Source organism: Oncorhynchus masou, chromosome 26 (assembly GCF_036934945.1).
Source record: "Oncorhynchus masou masou isolate Uvic2021 chromosome 26, UVic_Omas_1.1, whole genome shotgun sequence".
Lineage (NCBI taxonomy): Eukaryota > Metazoa > Chordata > Actinopteri > Salmoniformes > Salmonidae > Oncorhynchus > Oncorhynchus masou.
Window position 1 is genome coordinate 9,985,535 of NC_088237.1, and position 18,968 is coordinate 10,004,502.

An 18,968-nucleotide genomic window follows, 5' to 3' on the forward strand; every position below is an offset into this window, starting at 1 on the left:
CCTCTCAAACCACCACTGAGAGACAAGCAATTATGTAGAGACGATTGGGCCCCAATTGAACTCATCGACTCTGCTTTCCAAACTAAACTGAGTGACTCTTTTAATCTCTGGGGTAAACTTCCCGTTTCAATGTCCAGGTAGATACCAGAATGTTGCTGAGCTGCACAGGGTTTTTACAAAATGCAATTCATTTCAATAGATAAGTGACCAGCACATGTACACAAATTTTCACATATTCACTTTATTATTCCAGCATAATCTAAGATGAGGCATCACAATGGTTCAAATCAGGACAACGAAGATATAGCGAGACAAAAGGCTTGGCTTTCATTTATATTTAGAATAATACAATTTGACCTTTTTAGCATAAACATCACAGTGTATCATAAAGGCAGCATCACAGAGAGAGAGCAAGACAAGCACCAAATGAAGCAGAAAGGTTGGCCAATATGGGTCACCATGGCCCTCGAAACCAATGAGGGCACAGTGAACGGTTTATGATGCAATGATAGGCTACATGTGGTGAGTCATTATTTTTACAGTGGATTCGACGCCAAAACAACAGCAGCAAAGTGGCGCCAGGCAGGGAGCTGTGTACTGTATATCCCTGATGCTATATAGATCCTGTCAGGCCGACCAATTGTCAACACTTCCTCCTCACACTGACGCAGCACATTTACTAAATTCATGTTTAAAAAAACGAATCAATGAATTAACCACATTTTGTTGTGATCCATCTAATAGAATAGAACGTGGAGCTAAAATAAGGTAATAAATCATCTCATGATTTCAAATAGTCAGTCAATAGAAACCAAGACCAAAACGCAAGGCAAGACACTGGCCAAGACTCTTGAAAATCTGTCCCAAAATCTTTGGCTAGACATTTTCAAAAATGGTAAAACCTGTTTACTATCAGTTTCCAAAGTGCAAATAAACATGACAAACAATTACAAATGTCTTCCCAGAAAAAAAAACACTTAAGAAATAATATTGCATTTTCAAAATAAAGTACAATGTCCCACGAAAGTTCAATTTACAAAGTAACAAGGCACATAGGGTGGATGTCAGTAAACCATAGATACACAGAATATTGTGGAGAATGTCTACTTATACCATTGGAAACAAGGCCCATACTAGCATGGCAATAAGACTGATTGCGGTGATGGATATAGCTTTACCATAGAAATCAGGCCTATTGTGGTGACCACTTTACCACATGTACTATTGGTGATTGTCTACACATGGCTTACCATAGATACTGATGATTGTCAACACATTTACATTTGAGTCATTTAGCAGACGCTCTTTTCCAGAGAGACTTTCAGGAGCAATTAGGGTTAAGTGCCTTACTCAAGGGCACATTGACAGATTTGTTCACCTTGTTGGCTCGGGGATTTGAACCAACAACCTTTCGGTTACTGGCCCAACACTCTTAACCACTAGGCTACCTGCTGAAACTCCCTTGTGATCTCCTTGCCTGGCTACCCATCCACATTGCTCAGGCCAACTGACGTTTCTTCTCCACGATGAGTCTGGATTTGCCTCCCTCCCCCACGATTTCTAGAATGCGAACACAATCTGACCAATCTGATTGGTCCCAGAAACCGATGGGTTGGGCCAGAGCCTGCTTACCTGATGACGTTATCAACTTTGATTCTCTGACTGGATTGTCATAAACAAATCTAACCAATCACTGATTCATTTGTTTTGAAGTCACACAAACAACTTCTAGGATGGTAGTTTTAGACTCACTGTACGTGGCGATTGATAGAGTAGAGGAATTCAATTCAGGGTGAGTGGTCAGGCAAGTGATCTCCCAGGCAGACATACAGCTCAGTCAGTCTATGAGTGGACCAGTTTGATGCCCTGTCCCGTGTCCAGTATATTGGGAGGGAACCAGCCCAGTTTGAGTCGCCTGAAGCACCTCAGACACACTCCACACAGCCAGAGGAGGTTGAGCCCACAGCACCAGTTGGATAGGTGCACCAGAGGATAGGTAGCCTGGGGGAAGTGGGTCTTCCAGTGCTTGGCCACGTCGCTCCCCGTGGGAAGATGGAGCGTGTAGTCGCTCCAGTGTTTCGACACGCCGTAGGCCGCCGCCACCGTCCTGCCCTTCTCCGACCACTGGGTGGCACTGTCCGGGTTGCAGTTGAACTCTACCCACTCCGAGGTGAAGTCCCCAAGGCGGGGGGCGACCCCGCCTTCGATGTCGCCGGCGGGGGCGAGCTCGGCCCCTTGCACGGCCACATAGACTCCCTCCATCCTGCGGACCTCCTTTACCCAGGGCATGGAGTTCTCCGTGTCCAGGACCAGGATGAGACGGGAGGTGAAGCCGCTGTTCTTCTCCTTCCACCACTCCAGCAGCTGCTCCAGACGCAGAGTGTCTCCTCCTGGTAGAGCGAGAAATAAACATTTGAATAACCCCAACCCTAGTCTTAGGCTGGGACAAACAAAGAACCATTTGCAAAAAGGCTGATGTGATTCATATCATAACATGCACAATGTAAACAAAAGGAACGTGAATAGTCAAGTTATTTGTCAAATCATCTCGATTGTTATTCTGAATACCATCTACAACGACACGCCTGTATGGCCTATCCCTAATCTAAATCCCGAGTTACAGGGACTGCTCTCTGTTTGGGCACCCTTCCTCTGTGGCAGAAACGTGAGCGGCGTATGAGTGTGTATGTGTGTGCGTGAGCAGCCTGCGTGATTGAGTGAGAGTGCCAGAGACACCCCCCCCCCATCCTGCTCTTCCCAGACCGTTCTGTAAAGCTCCAACGCCAGCCAGGGCTCGGGTTGTTGTTCCCTCGGCCTCCACTGCTCAAACACTGTGACACGGCGTATGACAAGCAGTATCCTTCATGAGGATTAATACGGCAGTGGGCTCCATGGCAGGAAGATTAAGAGGCGCCCGTAGATGGAGCCAAGATAAGATATTTCTTTACAGTTTGGGAGCTGCTCAGAAAGGGGCTGGTGAAGAGGAGCAATACACGGTGTGGTCGTGACAAACTGATGCTTAAAGTAGAATTGTGGGTTTCAGGGGAGCACCGGGGTGGTACACTGTGGCTGCGTTGATGTTTTGACACATATTACGAGAAGCATTGGTCCGTAGATGGATCTGTATCTTTAGGAAGACGATACGTACCAGTTTTTTTTTTACTGACCCTGAATGTTAGGGGGTTTAGTAGCTAGTTTGATAAAGGTTTTAAAAGTTACTGTAATCATAGCTTACAATGTACAATATATTCCTTCCTTAATCCATTAAAATAATAATTGGGTAATGGGTTAATAATACTAATTAACTACACTCATTACAGCAGACTTGCCTGATGAGGCACGATGACTGTCTGCATGTATTTGAGAAGGTTAAGGTGGGTGGTGAGTAAATAAGGACATTAAAGACAAAAAAGGTAAAAGTAGTCTGGGTTCATGGAGAAAAGGAAAAGTTACGAGTGGGAGTACATTAACGGTCAAGTCACGTTTAATTGTCACCGAGCTTGTCTTCGTAGCAGCACCACGCAGTGATAAAGCGTGGGCGTGTGTTGGCAGCCACTGAAGACAAGCTTCAGTTATCACACTGGGAAAATGTTGGGACTCTTCATTTCTACTAAGAGCGATGGATTCATGAAAAGTACAGGCACAAATCACACTTTAGTGGTCATATACACGTGTTTAGCAGATGTTACTGCGGGTGTAGCGAAACGCTTGTGTTTCTAGTTACAACAGTGCAGTAATATCTAACAAGTAATAAGGTGTTAGATAGAATACACTGCATCTAGCAGACTACAAAATATTTGGTACTTTTCTCAGAAACAAATGGAAAACTTTAAATTGTTTGTCAAAACAAAAATATTGTATTCTACCCTCATCATCATGTTTTATTCAAACATATAACCTTATTTTGATCTTGTCTTTTTCATGTTTGATCTAGTCTGGAAATAAATAGGTGCAAAATAAACATTGATAGAAGATGAGAGACAGAGGCAAGAAGCTTGTGCGTTGAGGAGAGGCAGCCAGCCAGCCAGCCAGCCAGCCAACCATAAAGCCAGCCAGCATCTGTAAGCTATGGTGACACTCACCTGCCAGTGCCCAGGCCCCGGTGCGCTGCGTATGTCCGCTGTAGAACACCACGTATGTATCATGGCGGGGCCCGTCGGCCGTGCGAAGCTCCAGGAAGGCCTTGAGCTTGGCCTGCAGGGCCTCCAAAGTCACCCCGCTGGTGGAGTAGTCACAGCCAAATGTCTCGATCATGTGGTGGGAGAAGAGGCGCTGCACACTGTTCAACATGCCCGTGGAGAGCACGTTCAGCTCCTGCACCTGGACCGGAGGTAGGAGGGTGGGCTGGCCATCTGGCCTGTGGAGGGAAGGATGAGAGGATGGGTGGAGGAAAGGAGGGAACGAGAATGAATATGAGGAGAGAATGGCAAGTGGAGATGGACAGCAGAATTGAAAAGAGGAAGATGAGAATGTAGAGTAAGAAAAGGAATAGAGGTGAAGACACTGGCAGTACAGTAGAGATGGAATGTGTGTGTCTGTCTAAAACTAGTGAGAATAAAGATGGAGAGGAGTCCTGACCTAACAGCACCATTCGGAGGTCAAGGCAGAGAAATCTGTTTGATCCGACACACCTCTTTCTCTCCATCACACAGCACCAGGTACGAGTCAAGGCTTCACCAGTCTCTGTCACTCAATATAGCCTCACTGACTCTGTATCTGTCTGTCCCTGGCATTACAACGTTCTCCATTCACTCATATAGACATCTGCATAACTCAAAACTTGTCATCTTAAAGCTCAGTTATTATGATCTTGAGAGAGACCTTGGGCTGGAGAAAGTTATGTTTAAATAATGACTAGATTTTGTCTGAGTGGTTGTGTTGAGATGACTGGGGGGGCAGTGGATGACATGGCTGTTGGAGGCTGACGTGACAGATGTGTAACTAACCTGGCCTGGGTCTTATCTGCACAAAGATGGAAACATATTAGTCTCTCACTATCCCCTCCCCGCTGTCCTCCCTCTCTAAAAGCCTGTCTCTCTCCCCCCGCACCCTCTCTCACTTTGTCCCTGTCAGACTTTCTTTCCTTTGCTCTCTGTCCCTCGTCGTTCCCTTCTTCTCCTCCTCCTCTTTCTCATCTTCCCAAGGAGCCCTCATCATTGTAAAAACATGATCTGAACCCATCAAACAGTAAATAATACACTGCTATATTCTCAACATGCTCTCTGGTCTCCCGCCGGGGCCTACATCCACAGCCCTGGAATACAGAGCAGATGTATGGGCCTGCATCCGAATCACCACCAGACAGACCAAGTGCTAACTGCCCCAGCACAGAGATAGTCAGAGTCTGCAATGGCACCCTATTCCCTACATAGTGCACTACTTTTGACTAAAGCCCTATGGGTCCTAGTCAAAGGGATAAGGGTGCCATGTCGGACAGAGTGGTCCTGCCTGGTCGTAAACACATGTTCCACCCACAGCCACTTAGTATGCCAGGGAGAGAGCAGCCTCAGGGGGGAAAACATTAGGGTCATGTTTATGCATGGCTATTGGGATATTTTCCACTTGGTTTGTCCAGTGAGGGAATTGAAATTATGGTCTGTCCCGCTGGATGCTGTAAAATGAAGGTATTTTTTTATACTTTGGTGCAGGGAAGATTGATGATTGTGGAGATGAAGAAAGTGAATGTGGGTCTGTGTGTGTGAGGTTTGTGTACATGTGTACACTGAATTGTGTGCGCGTCGGGGTTTCCATGAGGAAAATGTGGCGCCTGACTTTTGATCGGCAGCATTTTAATTTAACAGACATTTGAGAAATGTACCGGACCCATATCCATTGGGCGCATAACCAAGAAAGAAATAGGTTATTCCAAACAGACTCTGGGACAATTATGGGATGATAGATCCCAAATTCATACAACTAGTAGGCCTAGCCTACATAAAAATAAAATAAAAAAATCTTTAAAAAGCAATGAGGCTGATGCAACAGATCAGAACGTTTAGATTAAAAATGTTGATAAATTATTATTTCTTCACATTATAAGTTTAGCAGTGCGCACAAGGCAGTAAGCTACAAAAAAGTGTTTGTTCCATAATGCAATTAGCGGAAAAACACCGTTGACAAAAGCAAACTGCAAGCGGTTTCATGTGACAGAGATAAAAATATTTGTTTGAAATTTAGAAAGAGGGGATCTAAAGATGCAACAACTAGCATGGGTTGCTAATATGAATAAAGCTATGTTTGAATACCCATACTAACATTCTGTATACTACATACTTAACTTATTATGGCTGCAGGGGCAGTATTGAGTAGCTTGGATGAAAGGTGCCCAGAGTAAAGGGCTTGCTCCTCAGTGTCAGTTGCTAATATATGGATATTATTATTAGTATTGGATAGAAACACTGAAGTTTCTGAAACAGTTTGAATGATGTCTGTGAGTATAACATAACATATTGCAGGCAAAAACCTGAGAAGAAATCCAAACAGAAAGTGAGAAATTTAAGGTTGGTATATTTTCAATCCAGGCCCTATTGAATTCCCATTGGGATATGAATGAAGTTGCACTTCCTAGGGCTTCCACTAGATGTCGACCGTCTTTAGAAATATGAATGAGGCTTCTGCTGTGTTGTGGGACAGAATAAGAGCGGAATGAGTTAGCTTACTGGCAGAGAGACATTTCCTGGTCACGCACATTCCACATGATATCGACTTGCTTCTGTAGACAAAGGAATTCTCCGGTTGGAACTTTATTGAAGATTTATTAAAAAAACATCCTTATGATTGATTCTACACTTAGTTTGAAATGTTTCTTAGACCTGTAATATAACTTTTTGAAGTTTTTGTCCAAAGTTTTTGTCCAAACACACGAGCGTTTGGATATGTGTACCTAACGCTAACAAAAGCAGCTACTTGGACATAACGGACATTATCGAACAAATCAAGCATTTATTGTGGAACTGCGATTCCTGGGAGTGCATTCTGATGAAGATTGTCAAAGGTAAGGGAATATTTATCATGTAATTTCTGGTTTCTGTTGACTCCAACATGGCGGCTAATTTGACTAATTTTCTGAGCGCCATCTCAGCTTATTGCATGGTTTGCTTTTTCCGTATAGGTTTTTTGAAATCTGACAGCGGTTGCATTAAGGAGAAGTACATCTATAATTCCACTTGTATTATCATCTACATTTATGATGAGTATTTCAGTTGAATCGATGTGGCTATGCAAAATCACTGGATGTTTTTGGAACTAGTGAACGTAACGCTCCAATGTAAACTCAGATTATTTTATATAATTATGAACTTTATCAAACAAAACATACATGTATTGTGTAACATGAAGTCCTATGAGTGTCATCTGGTGAAGATCAAAGGTTAGTGATTCATTTTATCTCTATTTGTGCTTTTTGTGACTCCTCTCTTTGGCTGGAAAAATGGCTGCATTTTTCTTTTGGCTTGGTGGTGACCTAACATAATCGTTTGTGGTGCTTTCGCCGTAAAGCTTATTTGAAATCGGACACTGTGGTGGGATTAACAACAAGATTACCTTTAAAACGGTATAAGATACATGTATGTTTGAGGAATTTTAATTCTGAGATTTGTTGTTTTGAATTTGGCGCCCTGCACTTTCACTGGCGGTTGTCATAACATCCCGTTAACGGGATTGCAGCCCGGAAATGAATATATACACTACATAATATATACTATGAGCTCATTTTAGAATACTGTAAACGAATGGTAATCATTTCAGTTGAGCGTACTACGTTTACTGCCACCGGCCATATTCAACAGGTGTTGAGCGTTCGTAAATTCATCAGTTATTCCGCACTCTGACACACTAACGAGAGTGTTCTGAAATAGCAGATAGCTAGAATGAACAATGTCCATTGAAACGCACAACGACTATACCACTTAGCTAAGAATTATGTTAACAATCAAGTCAATAAACGTCTGGTAGTTAGTTAATATACTGCCTGGCAAGTTCGATGTATTAGTAGCCAACTAAAGTTAGAAAATACTGATACATACTGCTGTAATGCTATGCGGTTCGTAAGGAGAGCATAGCTAACAAATTGTCAGCCAATGTAAGTTATTTGAAAAGTCAGGACTTCACTACATTGCTCAACATTTTCTTAACATTTGTGATAATTAGTTAAAGGAATGAATTTGTATCCGCTCTCGTCGCACTTCGGCTGCATATTTTCCGCCATTTTCTTCAAATCTGAAAATGTTGTGAAGCTACGCCCATTTTCTGAAGTATTACATTATGGGCCCTAAAAGCTCGGAAATAGTGTACACTGCTTGTTTACTTTGTATTTTGGCGAATTTGGTACGACATCAGGGAACTTTTTGCAAACTAACTATAACCAATAAGTATACTATATACTCAATTCATGTCACAAATTGTATGGTTAGTGTGAGTATTGAAAGAAAGTTGATTTGAAAACCAATAGAACATGAGAAAAATATGCTACTGGTTTCAATGGTTTATGGAAGTCTTTAGAGAAGAATTGCCCCCATGTTTTAATGGTTGGATTTTACTTTGAAGCAAGGTAAGTCATGCCTCATAAAATGAATTAAAACATTTAGGTTTCAAACCTTTAAATAAGTGTTTTCAAAACGCATACAGCTTCCAGCTCATCACAAAGTGGTGTGTAACGTGCCGATACCTATATAAACTTGAATGGAGAAGAGTGTTTTAATTAACAGTTGAGAAATAAAAATAGTAGTTGTTTTTAAAATCGGGGCCATCAAAACAGTTAACACACGATTGTATTTAGAATTGTTACATAAATGCAAGTTTCACTCCAGCAGCAACACATGAGCTGTTTGAGGAGCTGTAGCAGCAGCTCTCACGCTGTGTGACAGATTTTCCAATCATAGGCTCTGCATCTGTATGCTGTGCTTGTGTGATAAACCTAACGACTAACGAAAATATACACGTGCCAATTTAATTCCACAAAATTATTCAAATTATTTTAGAAACCGACAAGCATGACCGGTCAAATGTATTTGCCAAAAGCGGGCTATTAGCTGCTAACGGAGACCCTGGTGTGTGTGTGTGAGTTCTGTATACATCAAATTAAATGTATTTGTCACATACACATGGTTAGCAGATGTTAATGCGAGTGTAGCGAAATGCTTGTGCTTCTAGTTCCGACAATGCAGTAATAACCAACGAGTAATCTAACCTAACAATTTCAAAACTACTACCTTATACACACAAGTGTAAAGTGATAAAGAATATGTACATAAAGATATGAAAGAGTGATGGTACAGAACGGCATAGGCAAGATGCAGTAGATGGTTTCGAGTATAGTATATACATATGAGATGAATAATGTAGGGTATGGAAACATATTAAGTAGCATTTTTTAAAGTGGTTAGTGATATATTTTACATCAATTTCCATCAATTCCCATTATTAATGTGGCTGGAGTTGAGTCAGTGTGTTGGCAGCAGCCACTCAATGTTAGTGGTGGCTGTTTAACAGTCTGATGGCCTTGAGATAGAAGCTGTTTTTCAGTCTCTCGGTCCCTGCTTTGATGCACCTGTACTGACCTCGCCTTCTGAATGGTAGTGGGGTGAACAGGCAGTGGCTCGGGTGGTTGTTGTGCTTGATGATCTTTATGGCCTTCCTGTGACAATGGGTGGTATCGGTGTCCTGGAGGGCAGGTAGTTTGCCCCCGGTGATGCGTTGTGCAGACCTCACTACCCTCTGGAGAGCCTTACGGTTGTGGGCGGAGCAGTTGCCATACCAGGCGGTGATACAGCCCGACAGGATGCTCTCGATTGTGCATCTGTAGAAGTTGAGTGCTTTTGGTGACAAGCCAAATTTCTTCAGCCCCCTGAGGTTCAAGAGGCGCTGCTGCGCCTTCTTCACGATGCTGTCTGTGTGGGTGGACCAATTCAGTTTGTCTGTGATGGAGGAACTTAACACTTACTACCCTCTCCACTACTGTTCCATCGATGTGGATAGGGGGGTGCTCCCTCTGCTGTTTCCTGAAGTCCACAATCATCTCCTTAGTTTTGTTGACGTTGAGTGCGAGGTTATTTTCCTGACACCACACTCCGAGAGCCCTCACCTCCTCCCTGTAGAACGTCTCGTCGTTGTTGGTAATCAAGCCTACCACTGTAGTGTCGTCCGCAAACTTGATGATTGAGTTGGAGGCGTGCATGGCCACGCAGTCGTGGGTGAACAGGGAGTACAGGACCCCAGTGTTGAGGATCAGCGGGGTGGAGATGTTACCTACACTCACCACCTGGGGGCAGCCCGTCAGGAAGTCCAGTACCCAGTTGCACAGGGCGGGGTCGAGACCCAGGGTCTCGAGCCTGATGAAGAGTTGAGGGTACTATGGTGTTAAATGCTGAGCTGTCGTCGATGAACAGCATTCTCACACAGGTATTCCTCTTGTCCAGATGGGTTAGGGCACTGTTGCAGTATGGTTGAGATTGCATCGTCTGTGGACCTATTTGGGCGGTAAGCAAATTGGAGTGGGTCTAGGGTGTCAGGTAGGGTGGAGGTGATATGGTCCTTGCCTAGGCTCTAAAAGCACTTCATGATGACCGAAGTGAGTGCTGCGGGGCGGTAGTCGTTTAGCTCAGTTACCTTTGCTTTCTTGGGAACAGGAACAATGGTGGCCCTCTTGAAGCATGTGAGAACAGCAGACTGGGATAAGGGTTGATTGAATATGTCCGTAAACACACCAGCCAGCTGGTCTGCGCATGCTCTGAGGGCGCGGCTGGGGATGCCGTCTAGGCCTGCAGCCTTGCGAGGGTTAACACGTTTAAATGTTTTACTCATGTCGGCTGCAGTGAAGGAGAGTCTGCATGTTTTGGTTGTGGACCGTGTCAGTGGCACTGTATTGTCCTCAAAGCGGGAAAAAAAATGTATTTAGTGTGCCTGGGAGCAAGAAATCCTGGTCCGTGACTGGGCTGGTTTTCTTTTTGTAATCCGTGATTGACTGTAGACCCTGCCACATACTCTTGTGTCTGAGCCGTTGAATTGCGACTCTACTTTGTCTCTATACTGACGGTTAGCTTGTTTTATTGCCTTGGAGGGAATAGCTACACTGTTTGTATTCGGTCATGTTTCCGGTCACCTTGCCCTGGTTAAAAGCAGTGGTTCGCTCTTTCAGTTTCACACGAATGCTGCCATCAATCCACGGTTTCTGGTTTTAATCGTTGCTATGCGTTTTAATCGTAGACATGTGTCTACGTGTGTGTGTGTGTGTGTGTGTGTAATATATATATATATATATATATACACACACACATACACAGTTGAAGTTGGAAGTTTATATACACCTTAGCTAAATACATTAAAACTCAGTTTCACAATTCTTGACATTTAATCCTAGTAAAAATTCCCTGTTTTAGGTCAGTTAGGATCACCACTTTATTTAGAGAATGTGAAATGTCAGAATAATAGTAGAGAGAATTATTTATTTCAGCTTTTATTTCTTTCATCACATTCCCAGTGGGTCAGAAGTAAACATACATTCAATTAGTATTTGGTAGCATTACCTTTAAAATTGCTTAACTTGGGTCAAACGTTACGGGAAACCTTCCAAAAGCTTCCCATAATAAGTTGGATGCATGTTGGCCCATTCCTCCTGACAGGGCTGGTGTAACTGAGTCAGGTTTGTAGGCTTCCTTGCTCACACACGCTTTTTAAGTTCTGCCCACAAATTTTCTATTGGATTGAGGTCGGGGCTTTGTGATGGCCATTCCAATACCTTGACTTTGTTGTTCTTAAGCCATTTTGCCACAACTTTGGAAGTATGCTTGGAATCATTGTCCATTTGGAAGACCCATTTTCAACCAAGCTTGAACTTCCTGACTGATGTCTTGAGATGTTGCTTCAATATATACACATAATTTCTCATCCTCATGAAGCCATCTATTTTGTGAAGTGCAGCAAACCACCCCCGTGCTTCACGGTTAGGATGGTGTTCTTCGGCTTGCAAGCTTCCCACTTTTTCCTCCAAACATAACGATGATCATTATGGCCAAAGTTCTATTTTTGTTTCATCAGACAAGAGGACATTTCAAAAAGTATGATCTTTGTCCCGATGTGCAGTTGCAAACCGTAGTCTGGCTTTTTTAATGGCAGTTTTGGAGCAGTAGCTTCTTCCTAGGTGAGCAGCCTTTAAGGTTATGTTGATATAGGACTCATTTTACTGTGGATAGAGATACTTTTGTACCTGTTTCCTCCTCCATCTTCACAAGGTCCTTTGCTGTTGTTCTGGGATTGATTTGCACTTTTCGCACCAAAATACGTTCATCTCTAGGTGACAGAACGCGTCAACTTCCTGAGCGGTATGACGGCTGCGTGGTCCCATGGTGTTTATACTCGTGTACTATTGTTTGTACAGATGAACATGGTACCTTCAGGAGTTTGGAAATTGCTGTAGACCTGTGGAGATTGACAATATTTTCTCTGACAATTTTCTCTCTTGGCTGATTTCTTTTGATTTTCCCATGACGTCAAGCAGAGGCACTGAGTTTGAAGGTAGGCCTTGAAATACATCCACAGGTACACCTCCAATTCACTCAAATTATGTCAATTAGCCTATCAGAGGCTTCTAAAGCCATGACATCATTTTCTGGAATCTTCCAAGCTGTTTAAAAGGCACCATCAACTTAGTGTATGTAAACTTCTGACCCACTGGAATTGTGATACAGTGAAGTAGAAGTGAAATAGTCTGTAAACTATTGTTGGAAAGATTACTTGTGTCATGCACGAAGTAGATGTCTTAACCGACTTGCCAAAACTATAGTTTGTTAACAAGAAATGTGTGGAGTGGTTGAAAAACTAGTTTTAATCACTCCAACCTAAGTGTATGTAAACTTCCGACTTCAACTATATATACGGGTTTGTGCCATGGGGGAGATCTTTGTGGGCTATACTCGGCCTTGTCTCAGCTGGTTTGAAGATATCCCTCTTGTGGTGTGGGGGCTGTGCTTCGGCAAGGTAGGTTTTATTTATTTTATTTAACCTTTATTTAACCAGGCAAGTCAGTTAAGTCAGTTCGGCCTGGGAACAGTGGGTTAACTGCCTGTTCAGGGGCAGAACGACAGATTTGTACCTTGTCAGCTCGGGGTTTGAACTCGCAATCTTCCGGTTACTAGTCCAACGCTCTAACCACTAGGCTACCCTGCCGCCCCAGGTTGGGTTATATCCTGCCTGGTTGGCCCTGTCCGGGGGTATCGTTTGTCTCCTGACCCCTCCTGTCTCAGCCACCAGTATTTATGCTGCAATAGTTTGTGTCAGGGGGCTAAGATCAGTCTGTTATATCTGGAGTATTTCTCCAGTCTTATCCGGTGTCCTGTGTGAATTTAAGTATGCCCTCTCTAATTCTCTCTTTCCTTGGAGGACCTGAGCCCTAGGACCATGTCTCAGGACTACCTGGCCCGATGACTCCTTACTGTCCCCAGTCCACCTGGTCGTGCTGCTGCTCCAGTTTCAACTGTTCTGCCTGCAGCTATGGAACCCTGACATGCTACCTTGTCCCTGACCTGCCGTTTTCGACTCCCTCTCTCTACCGCACCTGCTGTCTCTAACTCTGAATGATCGGCTATGAAAAGCGAACTGACATTTACTCCTGAGGTGCTGACCTGTTGCACCCTCTACAACCACTGTGATTATTATTATTTGACCCTGCTGGTCATCTATGGACGTTTGAAGATCTTGGCCATGTACTGTTATAATCTCCGCCCGGCACTGCCAGAAGAGGACTGGCCACCCCTCAGAGCCTGGTTCCTCTCTAGATTTCTTCCAAGATTCCTGCCTTTCTAGGGAGTTTTTTCTAGCCACCGTGCTTCTACATCTGTTTTGCTTGCCGTTTGGGGTATTAGGCTCGGTTCCTGTATAGCACTTTGTGACATCAGCTGATGTGAAAAAGGCTTTATAAATACATTTGATTGATTGTGTGTACGGTTATATACCTGCTGTAGCTGGTAGGGACGACCACAGCGTAGCCCACAGATGTGCCCCCCAGACAGCTGCCCAGCTCATGGAAGAGCCCGTGGGCCAGAGACTCCAGAGGGAGGACCACCAGGAACACACTCATGAACACACCATTGGAGGGCTGCAACACAAGAGAGCATTTCATTTGTGATTTTTTTTTTCAATGTATTGAAGCACAAGATAATTTAGGTTCACATAAAAAAAAAAAAATCCATCACAAGGCTTCAGCTCAAAACACCCTTCAAACACAATCAAATGAAGTTGTGGGAGTGAGAATGAAGCCTTTTCAAAGATAGATTGTGGCCTTGAATTCACTTAGACTATAGGCCTACCCAATGGACTCTATTAAACAAATTCACCAAGCTGTTAAAATTCAGTAAATATATAACTAAATAATTTTATGATGTTGCCTTGACGATTTCCACATAGCCTTGCGATTCCTCAATTACACTTGTGCTACATTCACATTTGCAATTAAAATCCTTATTAAACCTCATATTTTTCCTCAATCTGATATGTCCAATTAGCGAGGCACCAGCAAGGTTACCACATCAGAACTCCCTACTTCATTATTAGCGAGTCAGTTTTGGATGGAGGGAGCAGACTTCTTGTTAAATTCAGCTACGACTGCCCAAGGACTCACAGCTGGTCCATAATCATCTCCTCAGTCCTCATTTGACAAAGCAGCACTGAAGCTCTTATGCAATCCCAGCATTCAAGCCCTTTAAAACGTAGAGCAAGGCTATAGGCCTAGATTATAGAAACAATTCAAAGCTATAGCTAGGCCTGTATGTTTGGTAACACGGACACCGAATTGTTTAATTTACTTTACATGTTTAAGAGTGTGTGTGTGGGTTGAGTAAGCTTTGGCGACTAAGAAATAAATGTGGATGTGTCGTTCATACATGCATAATCTATGAGCAGAATTACTGTCACCTTAATTAGCTACGAAATACGAGAAAATAAGTTTTAAAGCGACTGTTTCTTGAAGCTGTGCCGTGCCATTTTCCTCACATTTCCCCCCACATGAGCCAGCCTAGAGCAATTAGAGTTCTAGCCAATAAGTTTCAGCCCCTCGCATTTGAGTGACAGCTAGCAAGGCACCTGCCCATCGTTATCCAGCGTGGCCCAACGGCTGTGTGAGTGAGTGAGTAATGACGTGGTGCACATAGCTGCACATGTGATGTAGTACGCAATTTGTGTACCACTTTTGGCTCGTGAGTAATATTTTCAAAACTACCGGCAAAAAAGTATACAAAGGTACAGGAGAATCTCTTTAAGGGTAGTTCCATTTAATTTCAGCAAGCCATGACAACAGCCACCATCTCCGATTGTCCTGAATCATTATTTTGTTGAAAACACTTTTTGAACTCTGAGAAATTAAGCTAATTGATTACACCCAAATTGGCCATTTCAATCATAGGATTCATATAATATTCATTAAGAAAAATACCCAACATCCGATTTGGACAAAACCACTTCTTAAAATGACTAAGACGTGAGGAATCCAAATAAATAGTCAAAAGACACCCATGTACCCCACCCAAAACAAGGCCACCACAACCGCCATCATACAGTATCAGTTGTCTATGTTTGACAAGTTTTATGAAGCTGTGGCTTGGAGTATTGTTTATTCATCCTATGTATTGTGAATTCGGTGATGTTTTTTTTCTTTCCTGTTCAGAGAAATTAGCCATTGAAGTCGCTTGCATTTCCCCCCATAAATGAGTGTGAAAGTACCAGGTTTTTCCCACTAGATGCTGCTCTTCATGCTCGTACTGCCACAGCCTTTTATTAATTTTGCAAGTCTCTTGTGCATACTAAAGGTAGTTTTGATCCCAATATCAAATCATTTGAGTAACAATTGATTGTTTTAAATTAAAATGGTCAAAGATAACCAAAAATAGATTCTCAAGCAAGACATTTTTTAGGATTGTCTGGGAGTGGTCTGAGTGGGGAGGGGAAAACTGAGACCTAGCTGAGAGATTTAGAACTGTTTCTTATTGGTCTATTTACTAATCTACTGCCTGGTGATGTTCACAGTCAGGCCAAATCTCCATCCCACCAAAACAGGCAGAAATTCAAGGTGGCCTTTTCAGCTTTTACAACCTCATAGTGTGGAAACATAAAACACAGAAAAATCACATTTTTGACGGCACAGGGCCATTAAATGGACCCATTGCAACTTTAGGTAGAAAACCAACAGCTTTTGCTCATGATTAAAATAAATGGTGGGGTCATAGCTTAGAGGGAAACAGCGAGTTTCTGACAATTCGTTTTTCTACCTACCCAGGCTATGTCTCTGCGTGAAGTATGAAGGAAATTACAAGCAGTTTTTTTTCTTCCCGCGAACCAATGATGACGCAACTGGAAGTCTACAGGTACAGTAGCATAAGCTGGCTGGAGATCTTATATGACGTGGCAAATAGTTGGACATGCCTCAGCGTAGCCTGTTATGCTAATAGCAGATTACAAGGTAAAGCTAAATTAGGGCTAAATAACTTATGGCTCTTTATGTAAGGAGATAGGCATATTAAAGAGCTAATTCACTTGGTCACAGTTGAGAGCAGAAACAGCTCTCCTCTCCGGCTTGGGACTGTCTTGTAAATGCATGCCAGGCCTCTAGCAAGCGTCAGTCTGTGGGGTTTTTAACGTGAAGCTTGATGTTTCAATGTTGATGACGCTACTCACCTTGCTTTGTTATTAGGCTATGCAGCGATCATGGTCAGGTCTGTCTCAAATAAGATAATTCAAATCTTCTCAATGTGGCAAAACCAAAATAAATGAAAAGCTCAGATCAATCACTCAATCAGCTAACGGATTTATCAATCCATCTTTTCATTCATTAGTTTAACATATATTACCCTGCCAGTTCACCATGTAGCAATATGTAGCATCTTACCTGCCAGGACACAGCTGCCAGAATGGCTGTGGACACCAGGCTGAAGAAGACCAGGCGTTCAGAGATCAGGCAGAAGTGTCTCATCCCCCGCGAGGCCATGACCCGGTCCAGGCTGCGTGAGTCTGACTGCAGGACTGAGCGCGCCTTCTGACAGTCGCTCAGCTTGGTGTGGAAGCCCCACAGTGTGATCAGCAGCACCACGTGGCAGACTGTCCAGAACAGGCCAAACACACAGAATCCAGGGATCACCAGGTACCACAGTTCTAGATGGCTCATCTTTAGAGCGGCTAGGACGAAGAAGGCTATCTCCACAAGCCCCAGGGGGAGCAGGGAGAGTCGACACCAGACACGCCCCCAGGAAAGCAGGGGCAGCCAGCGCTCGGTGGCCCCTAGGCTGCTGAAGTAGACGTCCAAGAGGGGGTCACAGATCAGACGGCCCAGGTAGCAGCCCAGGGCGAAGGGGTTGGTGGTTATCCCCACGGCCTTGAAGAACAGCAGGGAGGTGACCAGGGTGAAGCAGGCCAAGTTGGGCAGGGCTAGGAGGGACTTGACACGCAAGCCCACGATCAGAGACCCCAGTGCCACCACTAGGGCAATGAAGGCCATAGATTTGTGCATCAGCATGGTGGTGCTGGCAATGCCAAAGCCCAGGAGTTCTAGGAGCTCCTTGGACGAGAGCAGGGTGGGTTTATAGTGAACGCAGCCCATTATCCTATCTGTAAAGGCCCACACTGTCCTCAAAGCCACACTAGCCAGTAGCAGGTAGTTAGTAGCCTGCTCCTTCACATTCTCCTCCAGCGAGGGACTATTGAGGAAGCACAGGAGGCCCAGAAGGAAGCTAGACCACAGGTGGAAGAGGCTGAGACTGGCCCCCTCCATGGAGAAGTAGTAGTAAAGGATGCTGGCGATGCCCAGGATGAAGAGACCCAGGATGAAGATGACAAGGATCATGGGCTCGTCCGTCTGCTCCCAGCGCACGTACAGGCCCAGGCATACTGCCACCATCAGGTTGAAACTGGACAGGTAACCCAGGCAACGCACCAACGAGCACATGTCCACCTCCCCGCTGGGCGCAGGCCCGCTCTCCTCCTCCGGCTCCAGGCGTGACATGGCTGTGTAGAGACAGTGGCTGAGGCTGTAACAGCTCCTCTTGAACATTCAACTGGGGGGACTCATGATTCAATGATAAGGTATGTCACTGACAGTAGCAAGCTTGTGTAGGTTTTGTAACAGACGGGGGCACTTGAATTTAGGCAACATTATGGATGAGATCGATGAAATCGGCTATTCAGCCACTGTGAAAGGAGAACATATTTTGTGAATGTGAAAAATGTTTACATTAATTATCATGAACAATAATCATCCTAATTTAGCTGTCATATGTTTGCTGGATGACAAGCAAGTAAACAAACCGTTTTAATTATCACAGCAATAAACATTGACACTCACCAGTTGCTATTGACAGGAGATTAGAGACAGTCAGTAAGCGCTACCTACGTGCTTCTGTCAATAGCACAATAATGGCTAGCATATAGCACAAGAACGCCATAGCACAACAATAATGGCTAGCACATAACACAAGAACGCCATAGCACAACAATAATGGTTAGTTAGTTATGCTGCGTCGGCTGGTTAAGTAAGGGATGACATCTCCCGCAATTCCAGAGGAATCACAGTAAAACTACTTAAAATCATCAAATGTATTCACAAATAACTATCGATTGACAAAACGAAAGATTAATCTTGAGTTGCTTACCCTTGTCTAAAAACTTTTTTCGTTTCTAGTTCGGGATGTTTCCGGACTCCAAACTACGGCAAAGATAATGAGACAAACACAGTTGGGATTTTGCGTTTGCAGCGAAATCGAATGTGGTTTCACAGCAGGTTATCCCTCTCAATAAATTATTATTCCATTAGAGGTGACATCAAGGAAATATCATTATTTATCAATCAATCAAGATAATAAAAAAAAGTCATTTTAACATTCGTTGATCAGAAAAGACAACCACCTCAAGCATATAATCATTGGATCCACAAATGTGTCCTTTATGGTCAGTGAAGATATCACAGTGACGGTGCCAAGGGGCACATCTCAAAT

The 18,968-nt window shown here is 43.6% G+C and overlaps 1 protein-coding gene across 1 annotated transcript; it reads right to left on the reverse strand.

Annotated features, from left to right (window-relative positions):
* Nucleotides 1-225: 225 nt before the first annotated feature.
* Nucleotides 226-18,726, reverse strand: LOC135514765 (transmembrane protein 168-A-like). The gene is made up of 5 exons (XM_064938334.1): nucleotides 18,627-18,726; nucleotides 16,871-18,165; nucleotides 13,947-14,089; nucleotides 4,083-4,357; nucleotides 226-2,390 (listed from the first exon to the last, which is right to left on the reverse strand). The coding sequence occupies exons 2-5, from the start codon at nucleotides 18,026-18,028 to the stop codon at nucleotides 1,843-1,845; spliced, it is 2,124 nt and encodes a 707-aa protein (XP_064794406.1). The 5' UTR covers nucleotides 18,029-18,165; nucleotides 18,627-18,726; the 3' UTR covers nucleotides 226-1,842.
* Between the last annotated feature and the right edge of the window lie 242 nt (nucleotides 18,727-18,968).